At 31.1% G+C, this 27030-nt stretch overlaps 1 protein-coding gene across 2 annotated transcripts in view; it reads right to left on the reverse strand.

Annotated features, from left to right (window-relative positions):
- Positions 1-4561: 4561 nt before the first annotated feature.
- Positions 4562-27030, reverse strand: part of Wdr33 (WD repeat domain 33) — a 98769-nt gene continuing 76300 nt past the window's right edge. The window contains exons 13-17 of one of the 2 annotated variants that reach the window (XM_085824935.1): positions 25517-25611; positions 22639-22713; positions 20435-20620; positions 19299-19460; positions 4562-10758 (exon numbers count right to left, since the gene is read on the reverse strand). In XM_085824935.1, coding sequence (XP_085681061.1) covers positions 10046-10758; positions 19299-19460; positions 20435-20620; positions 22639-22713; positions 25517-25611 — 1231 coding nt within the window. In that variant the 3' untranslated portion in view covers positions 4562-10045. Of the gene's footprint in view, positions 10759-19298; positions 19461-20428; positions 20621-22638; positions 22714-25516; positions 25612-27030 lie in introns of both variants that reach the window. The other variant, XM_085824929.1, reaches the window with a different exon arrangement.

Raw genomic sequence — 27030 nt, forward strand, 5'->3', positions numbered from 1 at the left:
AAGAAGAGATATAGGTGACATACATTTTGTTCCTATAGCGTTTCAAATTGTTGATTTTAGGATGCATAACTGCCTATTTCCAAACCAATTTTATTGTCTTTATTCAAACAAGACAATCTTTTTCAAAAATACGTGGCATTATCAACAACTTTTTTTGCAGTAAAGGGGGATTACTGGTATTATTTTTATGCCTTTAAGGCACAGATTTCTGGATTCAATAATCACTAAAAATGGAAGTTTTCCAGTATCCAACATATTGGCACATTAGAAGAGTTACCAACAAACATATTACTTAGTTTTCTTCAATTTTTAGTTATATTCAAAAAGTCAAAACTGGCCTAGTTATCATTTTAAAAAATAGCCCAGTCTTGTGCACATTAAATATGTCTTCAGGGATACCTTATTAATTATGTCTTTTATTTTATTCGGCCCACCAGCGGCCGAGCAATAATGTCGCTGAACACTGGTAGTTCGGTCCGAGGTTCGAATCCCGCGAACGTGCTGGCTGCATGGGTGTTTTCCCCATTTGTAACGTGTATATGAGCCAGTTTCCCTTAAAAAGTCCTCCATGGAGGCATCCCTCCCTTAAGGCAGATAGCCCTTGAGTGCTTTGTCGTAATCTAATACACCAAACCAAACCAAACCTTCATTTTATTCCTTTCCTATGCATTAACTGATTCTTAACAACGAGGGTAAGTTGAAAAATAAGTTTCCCCTGTCGACTGTGGTCAGAGTTGTGTATGAAAATCAAAAAATAGAATGAGACATTAAAGATATGACATACCTTTATTTTTCCACATAGGTACCAAGTACATTGAGACATTTGTCATATCACTTGATAAGCTTCAAAAAGCCCTCCAGGAAAAAATCAGGGCTTTGCATATGGAAGAAGTATTGAACGGCTTATTTCACTTCAGTATTGCTTCCAAAGTGCCTTCCCCCCCGAGATTTTTCTTCAAAGCCGGAAACAGATGGAAGTCGCTTGGTGCAAGATCAGGACTGTATGGCAGATGGTGTAGGCGCTCCCAACCAAGAGTTGCAATATGGTTTCGCGTTGCCGTCGCCGAATGTGGTCTGGCATTGTCATCCAATAGCAGAACGCCAGATGTGAGAAGGCCAGGCCGCTTTTTCCGAATCGCCTCTTTCAATTTCGACAGGGTGTCACAGTAGCGCGTAGCATTGATGGTTCCAACCTCCAAAAAGTCCAGCAACAAAACTCCTTGGGCATCCCAGAAAACTGTGAGGAGCACTTTACCTGCTGAGGGAGTTGTCTTGAACTTCTTTCGGACAGGTGATGACGGATGTTTCCACTCCATAGATGCGGCCTTCGATTCTGGCGTGAAATGGTGGACCCACGTTTCATCCCCCGTCACAATCCGAAACAGAAAGTCATTGCCATCTTCATGGTAATGCACCAGATGTTCCAGGCTGACCCCCATGCTTTGTTCCTTGTGCGTCGAGGTCAATTGTCGGAGCACCCATAGTGCTGACACTTTTCTGTATCGAAGAATGTCATGGATTATGTTTTGAGCTCGCTCATGTGAGATTCCAAGTTCTTCCGCTACTTCATCGATGGTGATACGCCGGTTCGCTCTAATCATGTCATCCACCTTCCTGACATTTGCATCTGTAGTGGCCGTGCGCGTCCGTCCAGCTCTCAGTATGTCCTCCACTTGCTGACGTCCATCACTGAATGTGCGACACTATCTCCTCACCATTTGCTTGAACATCACACTTGGCCCATAGACTTCCACGAGGCGGTTATGAATTTCTGTTCCTGATACTCCACGTGGAAATTCATAGCGGATAACCGCTCTCACTTCCTCCTTTGACCACGAATTCAAAACGCACCTTCTCTCCATACCTACCGGGGCTCAAATGAGAAGCTGGTCTCTGCTTTGTGCAGGCACTGCAACAGCGCCATCTGCTTGATTTGCAGCGACTTCTACCCAATGGTGTATCGGTGACTTGCGCGTTTTCCTGCTGTGTCGCCTTTCGCCCACAGCTGTTCAACGGTTCTTCCATATGCAAAGCGTGAATTTTTCTTGGAGGACTTTTTGAAGCTTATCAAGCGATATGACAAATGTCTCAATGTACTCGTACGAGAATAATAAAATAAAGGTATGTCATATCTTTAATGTCTCATTCTATTTTTTGACTTTCATACACAACTCTGACCACAGTCGACAGGGGAAACTTATTTTTCAACTTACCCTCGTAACAGCTGATTTAAAATTGTTGCTTGCTCTTTCCACAAAGAAACATTATTCTGCTATTATGGAAACAATACAAAAATTTTGGAATTAACATTTCTAAGAACAAAATAAGTTATATTATTTGAGATGGTAAGGGAACATAAACCAGCCTAAATTTTAATATTTTTTGTTGCCCTAGCATCATTAACATTCAATATTTGGCATGTTATTTTAACTTAAAGTAGGTCATATTACTGATAATCAAGATAAGGCCTGAAAGCACTGCTTTTATATAGAAAATAAATAATAAATGGATGACTTAAGAAGTATATTTTTTAAATGTTTCACAAAATAAATTTTCCAGTCTTTTTTTTTTAAATGCAGAAAAGTTTAGAAACTAAAAAATAACATTTCAGTAATTATTTTACACATTATAAATAAAAACATAAAATGACTGTTAAGCCTATTACTTAGAAAGAAGTAGTTAAACGTTTCATGAATAACTTATTCCACAAGCATTAATTCTTTATAAATGATAACTTCTGAGCCAGGAAAATTTATTAGCATGCATTTAATGTTGGAAGATTCATTAACGTTTCCTTTTTATGAGAGCAAGGTGGGAAAAAAATCACTCTTTCTCACTCATTTTATTTGTTCCAGATTTTATGCAAATAATAATACCTTTTTAATTACTAAAAAGGTATTATTATTTGTTTTTTCCAACAAATTAATAAAATCCAATTTTTATTCATTAGCAAAAACACAAGGAAAGAACCTTCAACAGATTTTCTCACCTTTAAATCCTCAGTTTATATTTTGAGATCAAGTGAGAGTATATCAATCCTTGATGTTAATTCTCAATCTGTTCCCTATTAAACATGAAATTTTCTTAATATTATCATTCTTTGAACTCAAAAAAGACTTCAAAATTCAGTTAGTATCATTTACCAATATTTTTTCTTCTTAGCAATGTTTTTACCATTTCAAGATTCTCTGGCTAACCATTAAAAACTGCATTTAATACTTCTCCGATTCTTGATGTGGTTTAATCAACTAAAATAAAATTGCATATTAATTCTTTGCTCTTACACAGCGTTTCTTAAACTGCGGGTCTGCAGCAGGGGGTCACCAAAAAATTAAACAGTTTTGATATTTTTTTAACTTATTATAATAATTTTACAATTATCAGATATTTTTACCCAATGTATCTGAAAATAGATAAAGATAAAACAATACAGACAAAGAAAAAAGGAAAACGTTTTGAAGCATTCTTTTTTTAATAGAAATGTTCATTTTACTTGCTTTGCACATGATGCTGTCATTTTGTCTTTTATTTATTTAACATTTTCACATTGTTCTAAGTTTTAAAATTAAAGTTAATAACCTAAAACTGCAATAGTATATTAGAGTACAAGTGAGAAAATTAACAGTTTCACACATGCATGAGACGGATATGCACAATGCCTAATGGGGGTCTCACAAAATTTTCGTAAATATTACAGTGTCCTGGGGGTCACGAGAAAATCTCATTGATAAACACGGGGGTCACGACTGAAAAAAATTTAAGGAACCCTGCTCTTTCATATTTTAATGGTTCAATTAAACTATAATTTGTTTCTTCTTAATAAAAAATATTTTAAAAAAAGGTGATGACATGATACTGATTTCAAATTAACTTATTAATTAAAAAATTTATTAGATATTTACATTTTCATTTTATTAAAATATTCCTGCAGTTTTTCTAACATAACTTGCAGGCTAAAAATAATAGGGGGTGGGGAACCTGAAATGTTTCAGATTTTAAATTACACTCAAAAGGGCATTTTTTTACCATTTTGTCTTACATTTATTTAATAAATATCACGTCCTTCTCACTTAAACCATAAAATTCAGTTCAACAGCAATATCACATAATAGTTTTAAAATGAGCATATCTTTAGAATTTCCAATACAGAGACTCACGCAATAGAGATAAAAATGTTTTTTCTGTACAATGCTGCCATTGCTCGCTTTGAAATCCTTGAGTTTGTTAATAAAAAATTCTTTAAAGTTTTACAAAATAGGAAATCGATAATAAAGCAAATTCCAAATTTCAAATTTGGTCTTCCATACATATTCGTACGAAGATTACGTCATTCAAAGTTTGATGACTCTATGTATCATTGTTTTATCACAATGCAAGAAATATACACACATTTATGCAAATTTTTCATTATTTAATTTCTTAAAATATAACACAGTTTGACAATACTTTGTGGCAACAATATGAAAAGTGATTCCCTGTTTGTAGTGAATCGACATAAAATCGCAAAACGAAAACAATAGTCCTTCAAGGACTCCTTTGGACTAAATAAGAGATAAGAACATCTATGAAATAATACTTTTATTTAAAATATTAATGATATTGCTGCAAATATCTTTAAGGAATGTATAAACCACCACTGACATCTGTTTCATCCTTCTTACAAATATTTCATCGAACTAATATCATCAATTTAGTTTTAAATTAATTTTGGATATTCAAAAATAAGATACCATGTAACACACATGTAAGATTACTTTTGAATAATCAAAACTGTTGAAAATAGAACCTTCTCAATATTGTACATTTAAAATACTGAACAACTCGAAATGTTTTTCTAGAGTCTCAGCAATTTCATCCCCTTCCCATCCATCAATGCACAAAAAACAGAGTGAAGACTTCAAATGACATCCTTTCTACCTCTAACAAATAAAGATAAGAAACCATAAATAAATCTTTTTAGGACAAGCTGTCTGCAATAAATTGATACACTGCATCTGAGGAAACTACACCTGCTACAACAAACCTTACGGGAGGGAAAAAAACATCAGAATTTCAGCCATTTTGGATGGTTGCGATCATTTGAATGACAGGTCGTCTGGGGCGTTATGGTCTTCAAAGAGTTAAACATGATAGATTTTACTTAGGTTTGTAGTGATTTATAACACACTAAACAGAATTTGACTAATAACAAATCTAGCTTGGAGAGAGAAACTCTTAAAGAATAAATTTCAAACAGACTTTTATAGGACAAAGCAACAGATGCTACTGTTATATGATTATGGTTCATATGCAGAAGAACAGTGCAACCAGCACTGCTTATTCAAGTTAGAACTACAAGTTTGGCTACATTCATGTATATGTCCAATTTCAAATATTTGATGTGAACAGCTCTTTGGTGTGCAATGATGTGATTTTATGTTTTGTAGCAAACCTGCTACAGCAAGGTTTCTGGTACACATTGTTGTATCTAAATGTTTACAGTGTAATAAAATATTATTTTAGTATGTGAATCTTTTAATATGATCCCATTTTTGTAGTTAATAATGTCTTGAGCTAAAAGAAAGCATGTGAACTTGAACATAACACAGAAACTGGCGCTAATTAGTAGTGTGTCTGTTGCTTGTGTTTGTGATCTCTGGTGTGAAGAAACAAACTGTTTTGGATATTTGTAAGAATAAAGAAAAATTTCAATAGCTTTTATTAATTACATTGTCGACAGCTCAAAGGGAGATTTCACATTAGGAAATAGGCAAAAGCTGAAATTCGTCAAAAACGAATAGTCAGGAAAAGCTACATACAAGTGGTTTTTCAACAACATTCAGTTGTGTTGTCATTTGTAGTGCTAACACTGATAAAGTTGACCTGTAAACACATTAATGCTTTTAGTGGCAGTTCAAATCTTTAATTATTCAACAATATTCAGTGGAAAAGCAAGTGGAGCTTAAAGCTTTTCTTATACCTTCTAATACTTATCTGTAAGGAGATTTTTGTTACTAATGTGGTTATGTACTTTAAATAACTTACTCAATTTCATGTACAATATTCTATTATTTTAAATATCATTTATAACACAATTTAGGATTTAATGGAATTCCAATTTTACAAACATCTTTCCACCCCAGTCAGCTTGTGAAATCTGATGATTTACTGTATTGTATACATATAAAGTTATAAATATTAACTAATGCATAATATTTTCAGAAATACTACTAAAATATTACTCACCAATGAGAACTTTTGTCCCATTGTTTTGAATTTAACTGAATATACAAAAATTACAGAAGGAAATAATTGGATTAAGGAATGATTTCAAGACAACATTTATATAAATATTCAACAAAAATTTGACTATTTAATACAAAAATTTAAACTCAAAAGCAAATTATAAATTATATTTATATGTTTATTGTATTCAAATTTGAAACCATAGTTAAACTACAATTCAATAATGCTTTGACATATATTATATTTGCTATATTTGACCCTATCATTTGACAACGAATTTTAATACAGTAGAATTCCGATAATCCTCAAACTAAGGACCGAAAGCTGTACGAATTGGAGTGTTTTGAAGTTTATAGATTCTTTCTAAGTTCTGTTTACACGCTTCCCTAAGCTGCCCCTTAGGCCTGATTTCAAATCTCAGTTCAAGGCACAGATATTTGTAAGTTATAGTATCTTTGCAGCATGGGGGTACTTAAAATACTACTGAGATGAAAACCTTCTTCAGAGGTTGGTGAAAGGGGAAGAGAAGTGGGAGACTCTTGAACCTGTCCCATGCAAGATTCTCCTTCAAATCTGGAGTTCAGTTGGAAAAAAATTTATTGTCACCTATTAAGATGCTCAAGGGCTAAACCAATGACAGGCGAAATTCTTGCCTCTTGACCACAGTAAAATCAATATACAGTCAAAAGTCGTTAATTCGGACACCCATAATCCGGAATGATCTATAATCTGGACCTCAAAGCTAAAAACTTTCTGCGCATGCACCGCATTGGCACATGCGCACAGGCGTTTTATGCGTGCGCGTAAGACCTTGACTACTGCGCATATGCGTGTGCGCAAGTGCAGAATACGTTTTCGCCTGCGCGTTTAATGTATAACGGACGGTGTAAGCTAAAATTATCTAATTATCTATTTCAGTTAATGTTAATGATTGCGTTGTTCCTTAATCTTTGAATTGGATCGCGCTTATTATTTTTTGCAGACTGTAAGAGCAATTTTATAAAAGTAAACTTGAACTTTCGATTATGTCAAATAGAATTTCCGATGCTGGAACTTCCAAAGGATCTACAAAACGGAAGTATGTTTCGATGTCCAACAAACAAAACGTGGAATTGCTGCAAAAAATGGATAAAGACATGAAGAATGTGACAGAGAGGTTAGTGAAAACGAAAAAATTTCGACTGACAAGTTAGTCGGTGTTCTCGGCACAGCAATTAACAGGACTTGAACAGCGGAACTTTGTAACTGAACAAGGAATTATGTCTGTTTATAGAATTAAAGAGAAAGTATTATCACATAAAACGAAACAAATTAAACAACTTACATTGAAAGAAATGTTTAATAAAGTAAATAAATATTAAGCTTTTTTTTTTTTTTTTTGTAAATTTTGATGCCCTTAAGATCATAATTGTTCTTTATTTCATAAATTACGGTTTCATATTTTTAATTTTAGAATTTCTGCATGCCATCTTACGAAATTTAAACTGATGATCTATAATCCGGAAAAATCGATAATCCGGAATCGCCGAAGTCCCGACGAGTCCGGATTAACGACTTTTGACTGTACTTCATCTAATGTTACCATCAGATAAAGAAAAGTAACAACAGCTATATCCCCCCTTTCTAATTTTTACATTATATCTAAATCGAACGTACATAAATACCCAAGTAAAATTTTCATATTTAAAGAATTAGTGGAATTTTTCTGTAAGAGGGCACCACTTAGGCTCAAACATGAATGCTGTCGTGAAAGCTAACTAGATGGAGGTCATCCTAATGATAAAGCTTCATGGAAAAAAAAAAAAAAAAGAAGTAACAGTAATGAATCATATAACAATATATATAATATTTAATATGCACAATGCTAAATTTGTGCAATTCTCTGATGTCTTAACTTAAAAGATGTTAGAATTGCACAAATCTGATATCATACATAGTCTTGGTATTATGCACATTAAACATTGCAGATCAATTCATGATGTCATATAAACAAGTTATCAGAATTCATTCTTTGATGCATATTTGGCAATGGATACCCCATTTGCAGAATTAGTTAATTAACAATTATTGAATATGGCCATTGCATTTTTCAAATATATAATTACATACAAAGAAAACAATGTCAGTACAAAGGAAAACATAATAGAGAAATAAAATCAGAAAATGTTTAGAGAAAGCTAGAAACTCTTTTTGTAAAAGCATATTAAAAAAAAATTATGGAAAAAATTATTGTATATTCTCCAATGAAACTGCTTTCAAAGTAATTTTTACACTTTTAAACAACAGAAGAAATTAATTAACAATTATCACACTGTTTGTTTTTTTGTTTTTTTTTTTTAAGCAGTAAGGTTTTCCCTAAATTGAATCTTTAATTCTAAGATTCATGTGCAACTAACACTACAAGAAATGCTGGAATTGAAATTTTGAGTTAAAAAAAGAACTGTTCTTTAACCAATCCTCTATTTTTAAAAAACATACCCTCATTCATCACAGATAAACATGCTCGACTATATGCAAATAATAATATGAGGTGCATTTAAGTTGAAACTGAAAATCTGAAAAACTGACAGCAAATAAAGTCTTGAAACATTTTTTACCACAAAATTTCAAAATTTGTAATCAAAGACAATAGACTATATGTCAAAAATTAAAGACTTATCTAAAGTAAAATATTTGTAGAGATTTATGATCCATGTTTACTATAAAAAGAGAGCTTAACACAGGTGCAGAAAGAAAGCTAAATAACTTCAGTAATAACTTAACTTCCCTTTTTTTATTCAAAAGATGTTATGAATATATTTTTGTTAAATAGTTAATTTGAATATACACATAAAAAATGTCATTTAATCTGCTACATTTGATTCTTTTAAAAAATTGTAATTTTGTTTCTACACATTTCAAAACTGAACATGTATCACAGACATTCTCAGAACAAATTTCAAAATTCAACTGCAATTTAATGTATTCCAGTATCTTAATAATCAAAAATTAAAATCTTAATATCAACATGCCCCCTCCTAAAAAATTGCAATAATAGTCCTTCAAACAACTATAAAATACTTTACAATGCAACATACAGCCCATAACTTCTGCATTGTTCTTGAGCACTTCTACAAAAAAAATATATGATAATGAAGTTTAGAAAATGGCTCTTTTTAAAGAGAAATTTATGTATAATTGAATGTAATGTCTTCAATTTATGTAAAGAATGATTAAAAAAATAATAATACTTCGGGATATTTTATTTACATGGAACTTTCAGGGTTGTTATTTTATGCACAGTGAGTAAATAATGCATTCTCCTATTTGAAAATTTACAAAATTCGAACACATTTTTTTATCAAAATAAATGTTACATATTAATTTTTAATAAAAATTCTATTCAAAATTCAATTTTAAGACAAAAATGGACAATTATTTTTATGCAACCAGTATGTTAATGGTGAGTTTTCCCCCATTAGAATCATTAAATAAAAAGTTCTCTAAAAACCAAATATAGTTCATTTTGTACAACCAAAGAAACTTAGGAATTTGAAAACTTATTTTTTACTTCTGAAAGATAGCCAAAATGAAAAAGTTAAATTAACAGATTTTTAAAAGTAAAATGTACAACAGAGACAGAGAAAGGCAGGTTTCAAAATTAAGGTTTAAAACCTATTGATTTATGTGCATGCCCTTTTAAGCTTCCTGTTTGTTGAACATACTATGACGATTCCCTTTGATAAAATGTTTTTCATACTTTACAGAAAAAATAAAAACTGTTAGATGAATATATTACACATTTCATGTCACTCTTCTTTAAAATTGTCCAAAATTACATTTAATTGGGGTATCCCACACGAAGGCCCCTTCCACGATTTATAATACGATAAGGAGATCGTCCACCACGAAACGGACCACGTGGTCCTCTACTGCCATGGAACATTTGATTACCAGGTGGTCGTAAAAGAGGTCTTGGGTGATTGAATTCTGGAGGCCCAGAGTTTTCAAATTCCATCATATGTGGATAAGGTTCCTCGAGACCAGGTCCAGGTCCAGGACCAGGACCTGGTCCATCAGGCCATGATCGTTTATGAACCATGTAACCCATATCATCAGGGCCAGGTCCCATATGACTATTCCTTGGGTCCATTTCACTACCAGGAAACCTTACACTGTCCCCTCCAAAATGTGGTGGCACACCTCTCGGAGGCATATTTTCAGGTATAAATTCTTCTTCTCCAGGATTATGATACCTATCAGAACGGCTCCTAATTGGAGGTCCAATATTATTTGGGGATTCAAATCCATGACGAAGTTCTGGATTTTGTAAAAGAGGTCCATGAGTTCCATTTTCATGTAACATTTCATCATTAGTTGAGCCATCAATCTCAGTGTGATGGTTACTGTAAGTCCTCCATGTTTCATGTGACACTGCCTCATTCCTTGGATGTTCATGAGGGAAGTTATCTTGGTTGTCAGGATATGGCATATCATTAGTTGGTACATTTCCTGTGGCTTCTGGTTTTGGCAAGGGAGGCACTTGAGGTAGATCTACAGAAGTAAAATATTTTTAATAATAAAAGCACTTGTAATTAAAAATATACCTCTATAAAGATTTTTTTGAAATAATATGATTTGCATTTAAAGGCTATTTTTATGCACATACTCACCAATGATAATTTTACAGTTAGAGCTCAGACAAACCATTTTAACAGTGACCAAAATAAGCAAGAAATGCAATGCATTTAAGTAATAAAATGTAAAAAGCCAAGCAATACAATATTAAGGTCATTAATGTTTTTCATCTAAAACCAACCTTCTCTATATGCATTTCGGTAAACTTTTACATACAACATATCTTAATTCTAATATGCTTTATTTGATATGTAATAAAATTACAAAATATTAGACGTTGAACTAAACCCTTTTATTTTTACATGAATTATTTGAAGAATATAAATTACCAAGATATAATTACAAATAGCAATGAAATTGCCCTGCAGAAGATGCAGTTCAAATAATAGATATTTTATTAACTACCTTGCCCTCATTCAGTAGTGAAGGCAATTTTATTTGAGTTATTAAGTATGATTCTTAATTAAAAAAAAAAAAAATAAGAGATAAGAAATATACTAGCTCACAGTATTTCAGGTAAGACCAATGAGAAAGATACATTAATAATGTCATGTAGTTAGCAATAATGCACTAATATCAGGTATTTTCCTAGTATTATTCTTAGTATTTCAAGCATTATTCTTTATACATTTATCCACTCCATGAAAAAAACCAGAGTTGCAACAGCTTTAAACAAAGCACTATACAGAAAACACACAAGTAAACATAATTTAATAGAAGCATAAAATTTCTTAAATTACAGATATTTTCAATGCACATAAAACGTGCAGACTGAAATTTTGTTATAATTCTATGTTTTATATTATGTTTCTAGAAATATATAGTATACAAAAACATACATGCACACATATACAAAAGGAAGAAATAAGTTTAAATTCAGAAACTATTGTAAGCTATAGTAAATGGGTGGCAATATAATTCTTCTATTGTGGTACTTTTTAAACATATATCAGTTTATCTGGGGATTCTGGAAAATGTATCGGTTTAATTCTTTGCAGTAGTATTTTGATAAGAAAATAATTTCATTATTTCAATGTTACTATGATTTAAATTTACTCAGTTTGTTTATATATACATATATGTATATGGGATTCTAATTACATAGTCCAACATTTTTCTCAAGCGCTATCTAATTTTTAGCTGTTTACGGCATGAGTAAAATTGATGCAACTCTTGGCACTTCGTTATATGAAAGTGAGATGAAGGATGTTAGATGAATGCTGTCATATTAAGAAATTTTATATGTATTAATAAATGAACAATGTTGTATATGCTTTAATGTTTCAATAAATGTGTTTCGTTTCAAGATGAATTATGATTGCCCAAGACAAGAACCTACAAAATTGGTGTCAGAAATGAGATCAAATTACAGGCAGTGAATGGAGGAATATGAAGCAATATTAGATGAAAGAAGGAATACTTCTGTTCATAGCTAAACCGATACATCAACTGCTCTAATTTTCACCAACACTTCTTTTGCTGTTGCTGATGAAGATCATGATGAAAAACAAAATATTAGGAAGTCATCAGTTCAATTTCCATTTCCACAGTTTTCAAATACATATATAAAATTTAATGATATTGAAAGTTTGATTTCTAAATTTGATGGAATTAAAAATTCATGTTAAACGTGGAAAAGAAAAATTCCAAAATGTAGAGGAACAGAAGAACCCCATTCCTAAAGGAAGAAGGAAAAAATCCATCTAAGAAAGCTCAGGAAGTCAAAGAGAGTAATGGAAAAATTAATGAGTCCAAAAAGCCCACTTCAGGGCCAAAGAGGTCTAGAAAAAGAAACAATTCAAAATCAGAGAAAATTGTTAAAGCTAATGCTGGTGAAACAGAAATGTCAACAGTAAAAAAGAGTAAACAGCAAGAGAAACTTCGAGCTGAAATACTGGATTCTGGTTATGTCTGAAAAACCTAAAGGAAGACAAGCCAAAGGAAAAACTACTAATATTGAAATACATATTATTTTTAAAGATGACCAACCTATTTCTTTGAGACCCAGACATTTACCAATTATTGATAAAGAAAGTGTTCAAGTAAAACAGGAAAAAACTATTTTACAAATGGATTTGGATGCTCGTGAATAACAAGTTAGATCTTTGGAAAGAAAACTTTCTGTATCAGAACAGACTGTAAAAATCTTACAAAAACAACTATCAAATGTCAAGAATGAAGTAGAAGCTGCAAAGTTTCAGATGAGCACCAAAGATAAAATCTTGTCTGAGCAAGAAAAAGAAGTTCAACATGTTAAATTGAAAATGCAAGAAAAGCTAGCTTTTGAAAAGGATAACATGAGAAAAATTATGGAGTAGAGATTATTTGCTAAACAAGCAGAAGTGGAAAGAAAAATGTGTATTGCTGACGAAGAATTTTGGCAGTTGTGGGAAATTCTTAATGCTGATGAACGGGAATATTATATAGACCTATAGGATGTTGCTGCTGTTCCAACACCATCTAGTGTGATTTCAACTTACAAATCAACTAAACCTACGACAAGGTCATATAAGAGGCGTAAATCTTCCCTTGAAGAAATTTCAGTCCCAGATACAAGATTTCCCAAAGCAAAATCAGCTCTTAATTTTACAGCTGGAATTGCAAACAGAATGGTTTCACCTTTCCAGCAGATACCAATTATACTTCTGGAAAAGAAAATATTAAACAAAGAAATAATTGACATACAAATTCAAAATAATTTTGAAACTTGCCACGAAGAACTTCAAAAAGATGTGAAGAAACATATATTTAAGGTACAGCAAGAAAATAAGAAAACATACAACCTTCGAAGATATTCTCCAAAATGATATGAAATTAATGATTTAGTAGCAATCAAAAGAACTCAATTTGGATCCTATCCTAAGTTAAAATCAAAGTATTTAGGCCCATAATAAAGTTGTCAAAATAAAAAATAATGACACCTATGATGTTATAAAAGAAGGAGATCATGAAGGACCCACAAAAACAACCAAATGCGCTGAATACATAAAACCATGGGCCCAAGCAGATGAAGTATAGAATAATACTGATTATGACATTTAAACTTGCAGTGATACAATTGATAACTGAGCTGCAACGTTTCACCTAATAATGACTTTTATTTCAGCTAATTTTATTTTAAGATGAAATAAAGTTTTATGAAAATGTTAAAATTGGAGTTTTCCATTTTATGTGAAGATTCTTGAGAAATAGAAGGGACTGCTGATGATGCTATTGTTGCAAAGATGAAGGACAATTAAGATGTATCCTTTCAATAATGTCCTTAGCACACAATATCCCTCTCTCCCTTCACATTTTTTTTTTTTTTTTAAATATTTAGGATCCAGTTTATTCATGATGATGGTTCCGATGATGTAAGATAATTCCTGATGTCAAAAGAGTAGAATAATGTCGTTGAGGTCGATGCATAGCAGGAAGGCCGAATAAAGGAATCTAACTACATAGCCTAACATTTTTCTCAAGCTATCTCTAATTTTTAGCTGTTTACTGCACGAGTAAGATTGATGGAACTCTCGCTACTTTGTTTTATGAAAGAGAGATGAACGATGTTATATACAGTCATTAATCTGGACTCGTCGGGACTTCGGCGATTCTGGATTATCGATTTTTCCGGATTATAGATCATAAGTTTAAATCTGGTAAGACGGCATGCAGAAATTACAAAATTAAAAATATAAAACCATAATTTATGAAATAAAGAACAATTATGATCTAAAGGGTATCAAAATTTACAAAAAGAAAAAGCTTAATATTTATTTGTTTACTTTATTAAACATTTCTTTCAATGTGAGTTGTTTAAGTTGCTTCGTTTCATGTGATAATACTTTCTCTTTAGTTCTATTAAACAGACATAATTTCTTGTTTAGTTACAAAGTTCTGCTGTTCAAGTCCTATAATTGCTGCGTCGAAAATACCGACTAATTTGTCAATCGAAATTTTTTCGTTTTCAATAACCTCTGTGTCACTTTCTTCACTATCGGAAGCGAATTATAACGACAAGGAACTTGATTTAAATCATATCAAAGACGGAGTACATCAAAATGAAATACTATATTTAGTACGGAATTATAAGCCAAATAAAATAAAAACATCTGCCCTGAAGATAAGGATAGTGCTGAAAGATCAACTTCCGATCCATTGCGAGTCGCGGCGCCCCCCCCCTAGCCGCAGAGCAGCGTGAAATTAATAAACAGATTTCGGATTTTGAAACATACTTTTGCTTCGTAGATCCTTTACATATTAGTAAATATATATCGGAAATTCTATTTGACATAATCGAAAGTTCAAGCTTACTTTTATAAAATTGCTCTAACAGTCTGCAAAAAATAATAAGCCGGATCCAATTCGAAGATTAAGGAACAATGCAATCTGTAACATTACTTTAATTAGATAATTTTAGCTTAGCTTATACAGTCCGTTATACATTAAACGTGCACATGCATATTCGCAGCCGTAAAGGTCTTACGTGCACGCATAAATGCGATGCATGTGCAGAAAGTTTGTAGCTTTGAGGTCTGGTTTATGGGTGTCCGAATTAACGACTTTTGACTGTATGTGATAATAGATGGATGATGTCACATTAAGAAGTTTTATATGTATTAATGTTTCAATAATGTTGTATATGTAATGTTGTTGTTTCAATTGTTCAATGAAGAATGTTATACATGTATTAATGTTTCAATAAATGTATTTTGTTTCAAGATGAATTGTGATTGCCCAAGACAAGAACCCATATGTATATATATATATGTGTGTGTATGTTTTGGTGCATGTGTGTGCATGCATTATATTATAAATATGTATGTATGTATACATTATATTATAAATATGTATGTATGTATACATTATATTATAAATATGAATTCAAAATAAAGTAATTAAAATTAAATTAAAAAGCCTATGACTCGTGATAAAACTGCAAAGTAATACACCAATAATTTATAAAAAGAAAACTTTCCATATACCATCTCCAAGGAACACACAATTAAAACCATCAAAAAAATTTTTTTAGAATTTAAATTAGTATTTTTAAAATTTCAACTATTTGTTTAAAAAAATCTAAGAAAAATTTCAAAACCAAAAGTAGATTTTAAATATTGAAAAAGTAGTTATTGTCATTGATCAAAGATTAATTGACTTATCAAAGTGATAAACTAATCTACCATCATACTTGCCAACCTATGACACTCAAAAATCAGATTTTTTTAAGAAATCGGGAGATTTTTCACAATGTTAAAAAGACTTTTTAAATGATAAAAATATAGTTTTTAATAGTGAATTAACTATAAATAGTAACTAATTCTTAAATGCAAGCAACACAAAAATACCTTACACATAAAAAACATTTTTATTACTTGCATCATTTAAGGAAAAAAAAAAAAGAAAACCCACTTTAATCAGTTTTCTTACAAATGTTATAAACAGTGGCAGATTTTGCTTTCTTTAAGAAAGAAGCTTCATAATTTTGTTCATAGCAATTACCATGTACGCCTGCTTTCGCTAATAAAAGTTTTTCTAATGCGTCATCACTAATATTAGATCTAAATTTAGTCCTCGTTTTGCCAACAACACTGAAAATCCTCTCACACTCTGCATTACTATGGGAAACTGTCAAGATGGCCAACATAATTCCATCAGCATCTTTCAGTTTTCCAATTAAACTCCACTGGGTGTCAATTCTAGTTGATTTTATAACTTCATCCAAGTCCGTAAAGAAGCAGAATGGAGCTGTTTTAATGCAATCAATAATTGAAGATTTATTTTTCAAATCCACTTCTTTACCAACTGCACCTATTTTGGTTCTTGCACTTGAGTATTTCTTAGCGATTTGACTATCAACAAACATTTTTCTAAATAAAGCTGCAGCGTGATCCGATGCATTCAGTGGCAGGTTGTGCTCCAGTAAAAAGGCAGAGAACAGACATTATGCATTAATAACTTTTTGGTCCTTTGTTTCCGAAGAAAAATTTAATTTTTTGTTTTTTTTCAAAGCAACTCATGTTGTCCTTGAGCTTTTTTGTACGCACATGTTTGAGAACATCCGCTCTTCCACCATGTGAAATCAAAAAATCACAACGTCAGGCGGTACACATCGCAAATTTATTACATTTCCTTGAGGGAATGATGGAAGGAAAGTCAACTGTGTACGATTTTTGAAATGTACACGAGTATTTCACCTTTCTCGCAGACATAATAAATGATGATAATTTCTAAAACTATTTCGAGAAGGCACGTGTACTCACACAACTCAGGACAAAATGACCGAAATAACTAAAGAACATCCAAATAACAGCTTGCTTTGTCCTCATTGGCTAATATATGCCAGATGGCACGCTGTGGAGCAAGATGCCCATTGGAGAACTGGAGAACGATGTTTCTGGATATGTATATGCTCTCACTCACAAAGCAGAAGTTATCTAATTCGCAAGGTTTTGTTTTAGATATAATCTAGAGAAAATTCAATTGCTTTCAGACGTCCAAAATCACCTTTTTTTTTTTTTTTTTTTTTTTTTGGTTCATATAACAAAGTATTAAGCCAAGTTCCATAAAAATCGTGAGAAATTTTAAGAATAAGAAAAAGTCGGGAGAAATATATTGTAAATCGGGTTGGCGAAAGAGCGGTCGAAAATCGGGAAAGTTGGCAACTCTGTACCATCTATTAGCAATAACTAAAGTAAGAGAGTGTTTCATCTTACATCCAAGTAAGCATCAAATTATTTGCTAGATTCAACAATTAAGTCACATAAATACTTAATCCAAATAAAGACATTTGTCCCTTTAAGCCAAAAGAATCTCATAAAACAAAATAGCAAATAATCTTAAAAGTTTCTCAGTAAAAACTCAATCTGAACGAGATGCTTACTTTAGAAGACATATCCCCTACACTCTCATTCTCAAATTCAAAAACAGAAGTAAACATATTAAAAGTTGAATCTAAATCATAAGAAGATCAAAAATGATACAATCTTAAAAATAAAGTTTAAAACAAACAGTTAATTATAAATTCAAAAATCAAAATAGTAAGTTAAAATTAACAAACTTGCCTACAAAATTTTAAACCCAAATGGCTGGAAATTTAAGTATTAAGTGATGGGAGTAAAAGGGTTGTTGTAAAGTGCAGTTTTCTATTTAAGAAAGTTTAGCCTAAATTGGAGAGAAAATTAGAATTCTTTTTGGAGATAATACATAGAGAGTAGGCTGTTATTAAAATAGCCCTAAAAGCAGCTATATTGGTTAGAGTATCAATTCAAAATAAAGTAATTAAAAGTAAATTAAAAAGCCTGTGTATATATTAATGATGTGTTAGGAAAACAAGATATTTACAAACATAAGCCTATGAAATTTTAAGACCAACACTAATTATAAGAAATTTTATTAATTTGAGAGTAAAAAAGGAATATTTTTTTTTATAAAACCAAGTACCTACAGTTTTTCATTAATAAATTTTAAAAAACTTGAAACTTTTCTGAAGACATAAGCATAAGCTGGCACGCATGATTTTAGTGACAAAAATTAAGTTAAAATTGAGAACCTGCATATAATAAAATTAGTAATGCAACAACCTTGACTTTGGCATAGATTTAGCCAAGATCTCAATCAATTTTGAGGGCAAACAAGTACAGGTCCCTCTTTATCAGAAGCAAAGAAGAAGGACCTGTACCTGTTTGCCCTCGAAATTGATTGGGAACCTGACTAAATCTACGCCAAACTCAAATGTGCTGTGTTATGAATTTTACATTTCACTTGGCATGTTTCTCTTCTGTTTTCACTTGCATATAAGCCAAATTTAGAACCACCATATGAATAGACTTACAAATATTTTTAAAAGTGTGAATTACTCGTTGTCTAATTTTCATACACCTATTTAGATGAACTGAAGCTGAGTGGCAATTCACCTTCTCATTTGTAAAATAAATAAATAAAAATAAGAATAAGAGCATTGTAGAATAAAAGAGCACTTTTATAGCCAAAAGTTTCGTTTTCACAGTTTTTTAAACTTGAAAGCATGTACATCATCTGACAGTTTAGTAATAGGGTGGGAAATTTTACCCTGGTTTCCAGCTGCAGAACTTTCTATACAAATCACAAAACTTTTTTCTCCTACTCTTAGAATTCTTCATTTCTAATATTTAGTGAAAGATATCCAAACAAAAAAGGACTGCATATTCTGCTAGTTTTAAGCTAAAAGTTAACACTTTTGCTGAGCAATGCTATGGAGAGAATCGATAATGACATTTTCTACTTAGTTAGGAGATAAAAATATTAATAGTCAAATGAAGCTGATGGCATTCTTTTCTCTAGAATACAGAGAATTTTTGTAAAATTCTGAACGGATATAATAATGAGAAATTTGATTAATGCATATTAGGATTAAATAAATAAAAAATAATGCAAGCACCTTCTAATCTACACATGCATAAATTAATAATATATTCAACAAGCACATGTTCACAAACCTTTTGGTCTCTCGCCTAGAAGTGCAGAACGTTGTGGAGGTCTTTGCGACTGTTGTTCTTGATATTGATTTCCACTTCTAGTATTTGGTTGGAAATGTTGTTCTGGAGGCATCAACAAAGGCTGTGGCTTTGTTTCTGAATTAACTGGTACAGACACTTCACCTAAAATATTACATTACGAAATATAAACCACAAATACATAAGAATCATTTGATACAGCTGTTACATTTGACATCGAAAAGAACAATTACATGATGAATACAATAAAAAAATTTTGTGTAACATTAAATAAAATAATTAGTATGAAAGTCAAAAAACACACATTGATTAAATCATGATCATGGATTTTTAATCATTTCAGAAAGAATATGCCAGAATAAGTTTCTGAATTATTTAACTTTAACAAACACTACATTTAACACTAAAAACTATTTTTAATTAAACATTTGACCAAATATCATATTTAAAAAAAAAAAAAGAAATATTACACTCAAATAATTCTATTACTCAACTAATTTATTTTCGAAAATACATATTTTCAAAACATTCAAAGAAATACATTCTGACATAAAAAAAAAAATTTACACAAAAAGAAATTAAATAATTATCCTTTTCTAAATGCTTTTAATGTAATAAATTAAGTAACTTTAAATAAACAAAATCAAAAATTTCCATGAAGCATTATATAGAAACAGAGGCAAATCCATAAAACAATGCCATTATGTAGGTGAGTAATTATGTACAACAGACACTTAAATATATCAAATGAAAAAACTTAAAAAGGATCACAAGATAGAGGCCATATAATCATAACTATAAAACAATGTTACATGTTTACCATCTTAGCAATCTCAAATACATGTAAATAATTCATCTAAGAAATGAGATGCAACCTTATATTGGTATTGATTTCAAAGATATGTTTTAAGTTTTGCTTAATAATTAAAGGAAGAAAAATATATTACAGATTGCAGCAAAATATATGACACTTTTCTTTAATATTAACAGATTGATAATATTAGATAAGGCTGCATTTTGTCCAAGTTTAAAATTCACACTAAAACAAGCATAATGAATTAAACAGAACTAAAATCATTATAATTTTTAATAAAAATAAATATATTTTCAACCATTACTGCGTTCTTCCTGGGGTGGAGCAAGTAATAATGGCTGTTTGCTTTCCATCCATTGCTGCTGAAACTGTTTAGGTATGGGCTTGGAGAAAGGAATTTTCTTTTGCTGTGTGCTTTTTTCTGTAGCAGATTCTTCTGATGTGAAATCAAGGCCAGGTATCACGGTAACTTCATCCTCAAAATTATTTTCTGATAATTATAAAAATCAAAATTATCAACCATAACTATAAACTTATTAACAAAATATGCCCAATTTAATAGCAATAATTAATTAACATAAAAAATTAATATTTTTGTTCTGTGCACATTAGAGCAAAGTAATATCCTTAAGTAGCTAACATATATCCAAATTTAAAACTGTAAAATCATTTCCTTAATTTAATTGCAAAATATCTCTAAGAATTACATACATAACCTACTTATAGTTTGAGTACATACCAAAAAACTTTCATACTGAAGCCTGAAAGTATTTACCGTAATTTCGCGCATATAGTCCGCGGACTATCTGTGTTTAAAATGCAAATTTTTGAAGCTGCGGACTATCCACCAGTGCGGATAATACGCTGGTTGTTCACGGTTAAAATCGTTGAAATTTAAAAAACACGCTGTCGTGAACTGCCGATGATCAAATATAAAAAAAGCGCGAGATTCCAAGAAAACATTCATATGTATCGTATCGATAGTTAACCATAGAGCATAGTGCAGAACGAATAAGTAGTAGCAAGTAGAGCTCCTAAAATCCAGGCTGGCGCATCAAGCGATGCCAAGATATGAGCCAAAGAAAGTCTTGTATGAGCACTCACTTAGTGCAACCAGAGTGTTGTATCCCAGTATCCTTCGCACTGCTTTAGCGCAACTGCCGAGAGGGGGAAAAGTAATTGATGCGTCAACTCGGTTTTTAGGAGCCATAGTAGCAAGTACCTGGAGTACGAAAAAAAAAAAAAAAAAAGCGTGATTTGTTTACTTATAGCGTGGTTTGGCAACACCGAGTGAGTGGGGTCGAAGGTCACATTTCATTACCACTTATCACGAGTATAGCACGTTGCACAGTATTTTATTTTCGTATTTTGTCTTTCATCTTCGATAACGTTGATGAAACATCGCCGGAGTTTTACTGCTGAGTTAAACTCAAGGTAGTTGACAAAGATGGAAATAGAGAAGCGGGCCGTTATTGGTTTAATCCTAGTATTCGGTACACACGGGATTTGGCTACTTTTCGCGACTTTATGATGAGCAGTGAAAACGGGAGATATACGATGAGTAGTTAACGGGTCATTCAAAGAAAATATATAGTTAAACATAGTATATAGTATATATATTATGTGTGTATATACATATACTATGTGTGTATACTATATATATAGACCTTCTTTGGATCATTTTTGGTGTTGGCGATAATTTTCAAAGTCGCGCCTAGGCTGCATCGTATACTAGGATTTTACCCTGTTATTTTGAAGTGGACGAGAAAGCAGTGAGAAATTGGCGCAAACAAAAGGACGTGTTTAAAAAGCATGGGAATATTGCCGTATTAAAAAAACGTAATTTCGGACGTATAGTCCGCGGACTATCTGACGATTTTTGAAATTTTTTTTATATAAAATCGTGTCTGCGGACTATACGATGGTGCGGACTATACGTGCGAAATTACGGTAATTTCCTTTTACATAACTATTCCTTGGGGGGGGGGGACTTTTCTGCTTAGCCTTTAGTTTTCAAGAAATAAATTCAAAAACAGCTTCATTATATACAAAAATAGAACCACTCTGACTTATTGATTCTTTGGTTATTCTAAGGCAGTTTATACGTGGTGTTTAATAACATATGTATGAAAAACTTGTTACACATGTTACTAAACACCACATATAAACTGCCATATTTTTATAATACAGACCTATACTGTTGCAATATTTATTCTTCCTCATTCACTTTAAGTTCTATTGTTATCAATAAAATGAAATTACATATTTCTAAGAGGGTGAATATTTAAAATAGTACCCAACATGGAATTTCCAAATTTTTTCCATTTACATTTTAGAAAATGGTATTACAAAACATCGCCTTTAAAACATTATATTTAAAAAAATGGCAAAATTTATGAAAGTACTATAGTTCTGAAGATGACAGCAATCACAGCAGTTTGTTGTTTTTTATTATCATTTATATCACTGATTAATTGATATGTATTGAACAGAAGATTTATCTAATACCTTGTGGTTTGAGATGCTCTGGCAAACCATATTCTAAACCCATTCCAGGAATAGATGATATTGTCCCAGAATCATCTGAAAGAAATGGATATTATTAACTAAAGATAAATAATCATTACTACATAAATATGTTCACCTAATAAGATAAATATAAAAATGCTATTATACAGCAGTCATTATTAATTATGAAGTTGGAAATCTTCAACAGTGTTTAATAAAATAACACAATCAAAAAGAAGAGCAATTTTCAGTTTTCACAAAATAACACAAGATGATGCAATTTGAAAAATCACATTACACCAACTACGAAATAAAAATACAGTTTTAATACATTTAATAGATATAAAGTGTCAATATATACAGCATATCCCCAAAATTTTATCAATTGTTTTTGATTGGTTCCATATAGTTTCTCAAAGAAACAAACAAACATTGATACCATGATATCTCAAAAAGCAACCATTAATTTCACATTCAATCCTGCTTCAGCTTTTGAACAATCTGCTTATGTCATGTTCGGACATTGTAACACTTTTAAAATACAACCAAATTAAATTCGGATTTAAAGGTTCAAAGCCACCATGAGAAATATAGAAAATTATTAAACAAGCATAGGCTGATAAATTATATGTTGTCTCTAAGCACAATGCACATTCCTTATGGCAGATGACATCACTGAAGGTTAATAAAAGGAGCAGATATTCTTTCAGAAGCAATATCCAATATGCATGTTCAATCTATTTGTATATTTATCATTAGTTAACACATCCCTGATGTTTTTGAGTAGAAAAAAGTAAGCCTCCCATACTTTTCTGTGTTTAAAAAAAAAAAAAAAAAAAAAAAAAATTAATACCATGATATCTCAAAAAGCAACCATAAATACTGCTGGAGTTAAATATGAATCTAATGAAAATGATAAAAAGTGGCCTCAAAGTTCTCAACACGTTAATAATTAGAAATAAAATTTTTATGTTTTGAATAAAAGTCATTCATGTTACAAAAATCAAAAGAAATTTACACTATTTGTCTGAAAGTTCCGAGAGAGATTTCGTTCCTGGCAAATAAGCATAACTGGGATTCATAACTAGAAAAAAACTGGGAATGCAATTCCTGGGTGTCATGGTTCGACTGAACAAAAGTATTTCCATGGATTCACCCAGAAAGATGGAAAGAAAGCAGTTTCTACTTGCTGCATGATAAAGCACACCTTAGAAAGCTGGAGTTATGGTGCAGTTTCTAGGCAAAAAAAAAGTGCCAGTTCTTAATACCCTACATATTTCACTCGATTTGGCACCGAGTGGCTTTTTTTAATTCCTGAAAATCAAACTCCACATGAAGGGTCAGTGCTATCATGGCATAACCAATATTAAGTTACAGTGACACACAAATTGAATAATATCCCAAACGAGTTTCCTGCCAGTTTCATGTCATTGTATGACCTTTCTGTGTACTGTACTCAAGTGTGTATGTGTGTGTGTGGGGGGGGGAGACTACGTAGAATACCTGAAGTATTAAACCCTTCATCTTAAGTTTCATCTAGTTTTTATTAATCCAGCCTAGGAACCTTTTGTACAGTACGCTAGGAAAAACCAAAGCTTTAAAACTTAAAATCATATTCACTGATTCATTTAAATTCTTATGGGAATACCTATTATGAATTTGAAACTGGAGGATATTCATTCAATAGCATGTTTATTGCAGAAGTAATAAATTATCTAAACAAAATTCAATATGTCATCAAAATAGAGATTGATGCTATCTCCATCCAATACCAGAACATGCTAAATTAAGTTCGCTGCTACTACATTACAGTTAACCATAAAGAAGTAATGATCACTCAATCTCCAACTAAACAGACATCATTTTGTTTACCAGCCCCAAAATTAAAATAGAGAAAACATAATATGGTCAATTCAAAATGCTGAAAAGGCAAATATAATTAATCCAAACAAAGTTCCTGAACAAAAGTTATTCAAGGCATTTAAGAGACCTCCAAAATGATCAAGATTTGTGCCAAAAGAGATTATATACTGGAACTTAATCTGCTAACTGGTACAGTTAAAATACATTATTCTTAGAATCTGTCTTGGAATTCTCTATGTATTTTGTGAAATAATCAATTATTTAGTGAAAATATATAAAAGCAACATTTCCCACTTGTTATTATTTGAAAGCTACTATCAATTAAAATTTATATTTCAAGAAATATGGAAAACTAAATACAAAAGGTTACAAAGGACAGATTAGGCCATTAACACTTCTGATAAAAAATTAAGAGTTAAGTATAAATGCACCAATATATTCACATAACAACAAATCAAATCATATAACTTTGATCTTATTTCTTGACCTAACATGCAAAATCTTTGGCTTTCAGCGCTCGGAAGTAAAAAAAAAAAAAAAAAAAAAATCTGGTCAAGCAGAACAGTTTAAAGACTGTCTTTCAGAAATGTTACAAAGATATCGGCAAATCTATAAAAAAGCATATTCTTGTGAAAATATCTTATTTTGAAGGTGAATATGTTCCAGATGATTATAACTAAATTACCTCAGAACTCAGTTTCTAAACCTTTGGACTTTCTTACATACATATAAAATTGAAATACACGTATTAAAAACAAAGCAATTGAGTCATGTATTAAAAACAAAGCAAGCCTCAATAAGCCCTCTCAATAAAAACTGAACACATTGCACTTACATTAACATATATACATGCAATATATAACACACAAGAATTCAAACTTGCACAAGACACAAAAATTCCTCTTTCTCTAGTTATACATATACAAGATGCAATTATTACTATTTCAATTATAGTTTAAGTTCAAAAATTCTTTCTTAATGTAATTCAAATCAATGAATAATAACTTTGCAATACCATAATCAGCAGCATCCTCTTGTCCCTTTGGTAATGTGTTTAAGTTATATTTATCACGCATTCTATCACCTGGACGATTTCTTGTCCAAAATTTACTAAAATGAAAATTCAAGCCATAAATTAAAATATGCACATATATATAAATATATATTGAAAAGTTAAAATTACACAGTAAAATCTTGGCTCATAAACACATTACATTACAAATAAATCAGTTTATGAATAAATTATCTCACCAAAAAGTGGAAGCAATGTCACTATTTATATGAAGACTTAAGTCAAAAACAACCATTTTCTATAGGTGTTTTGATATAAACTTTGGCAGAGAATTAACATTCATATTATTCTGTAAACATCATTTTAATTACTTTTTACTGTTTAACTTTGAAAATGCAGTAACTTGCAGGCCTGTCAGCGAAAAGGTAATATTGTGTTGCAGGCAGAGTTTTTAAGAGCTTTCATATTGGACCTTTTAAACATCTATGATATTGTATATATAGCCAAGAAAAACGAGTTTGGAAGTTTATAATAAAGTCATGAAGAACTTACTAGAGAACCATAAAAAAGAGCTCAGCAAGAAAAGAACTGCGACATCTATAGAAACAAGAACAAAAACAAAAACAAAAAAAACAAAAAAAAAAACTGTGGGAAAAGTGCTTTTAGATGAAGATGAACAAAGAGAAGTTAAACATAGTTCTTTGATCTTTAAAATTTTATAACTTGGTTGAAAGCATGAAGTTTCATTTAACAAAACCACTTTGATGAAGCACTAGGAAGCTACAGAAAGCATTTTCAATGAAAATGCCATGTCACACTTTACAAACATTTTGAAACGTAGAAAAAAACAAATCACACTGAAACAAATTTTGAGTTAAATGAAAACTTAGTAAGGTCTCATGCAGCACTGACAAATGCTAAGAGAAAAATAAAAGATGAAAGAAAATGCCCTAGGGCATTTTGAGATGATGAATTTATGAAAGGCACCTTCACCTCAGAAAAATAACATCTCTTCCTCATCATTTTCCCTTTATGCCATTCACTTTTTTTTTTTTTTTTTTTTTTTGTATGGGTACAGGAATATTAAGTTTAATTTTTTGTCTTTTTTGCCTGCTTAATATTGTATTTACTTTTCCTTTTCTTAGATTTAATGATTTCCATTAATTTTGTGTCATGACTTTGGGCTTAGAGTAAGTACTATTGTAAGTTTTAAATAAGTGATTACCCTAAAAATGAATTAATCTATTTTACATTAATTCCTACGAGAAAAATTGTTTCAGTTTATGAAAATTTCAGATGATGAACAATCATCAGGAATGAACAAATTCGTAAACTGAGGTTTGATGCTTAATCTACAGAAGAGAAATGAGGGAAAAAATTAGTTTCTTTGAATTACACACTTAACAAATGGCCCCAAACAAACTTTTGAATATATGTTCAAAAACATAATATATTTAATACTGAGAAAACTGCCTTTCATAAAAAATATTAAAATGAAATACAGCATATCAAAGCAT

The sequence above is a fragment of the Stegodyphus dumicola genome, chromosome 1 (genome assembly GCF_044657685.1).
Source record: "Stegodyphus dumicola isolate Sdum_Otavi_A_Nest chromosome 1, ASM4465768v1".
In the NCBI taxonomy this organism is placed as follows: Eukaryota; Metazoa; Arthropoda; class Arachnida; order Araneae; family Eresidae; genus Stegodyphus; species Stegodyphus dumicola.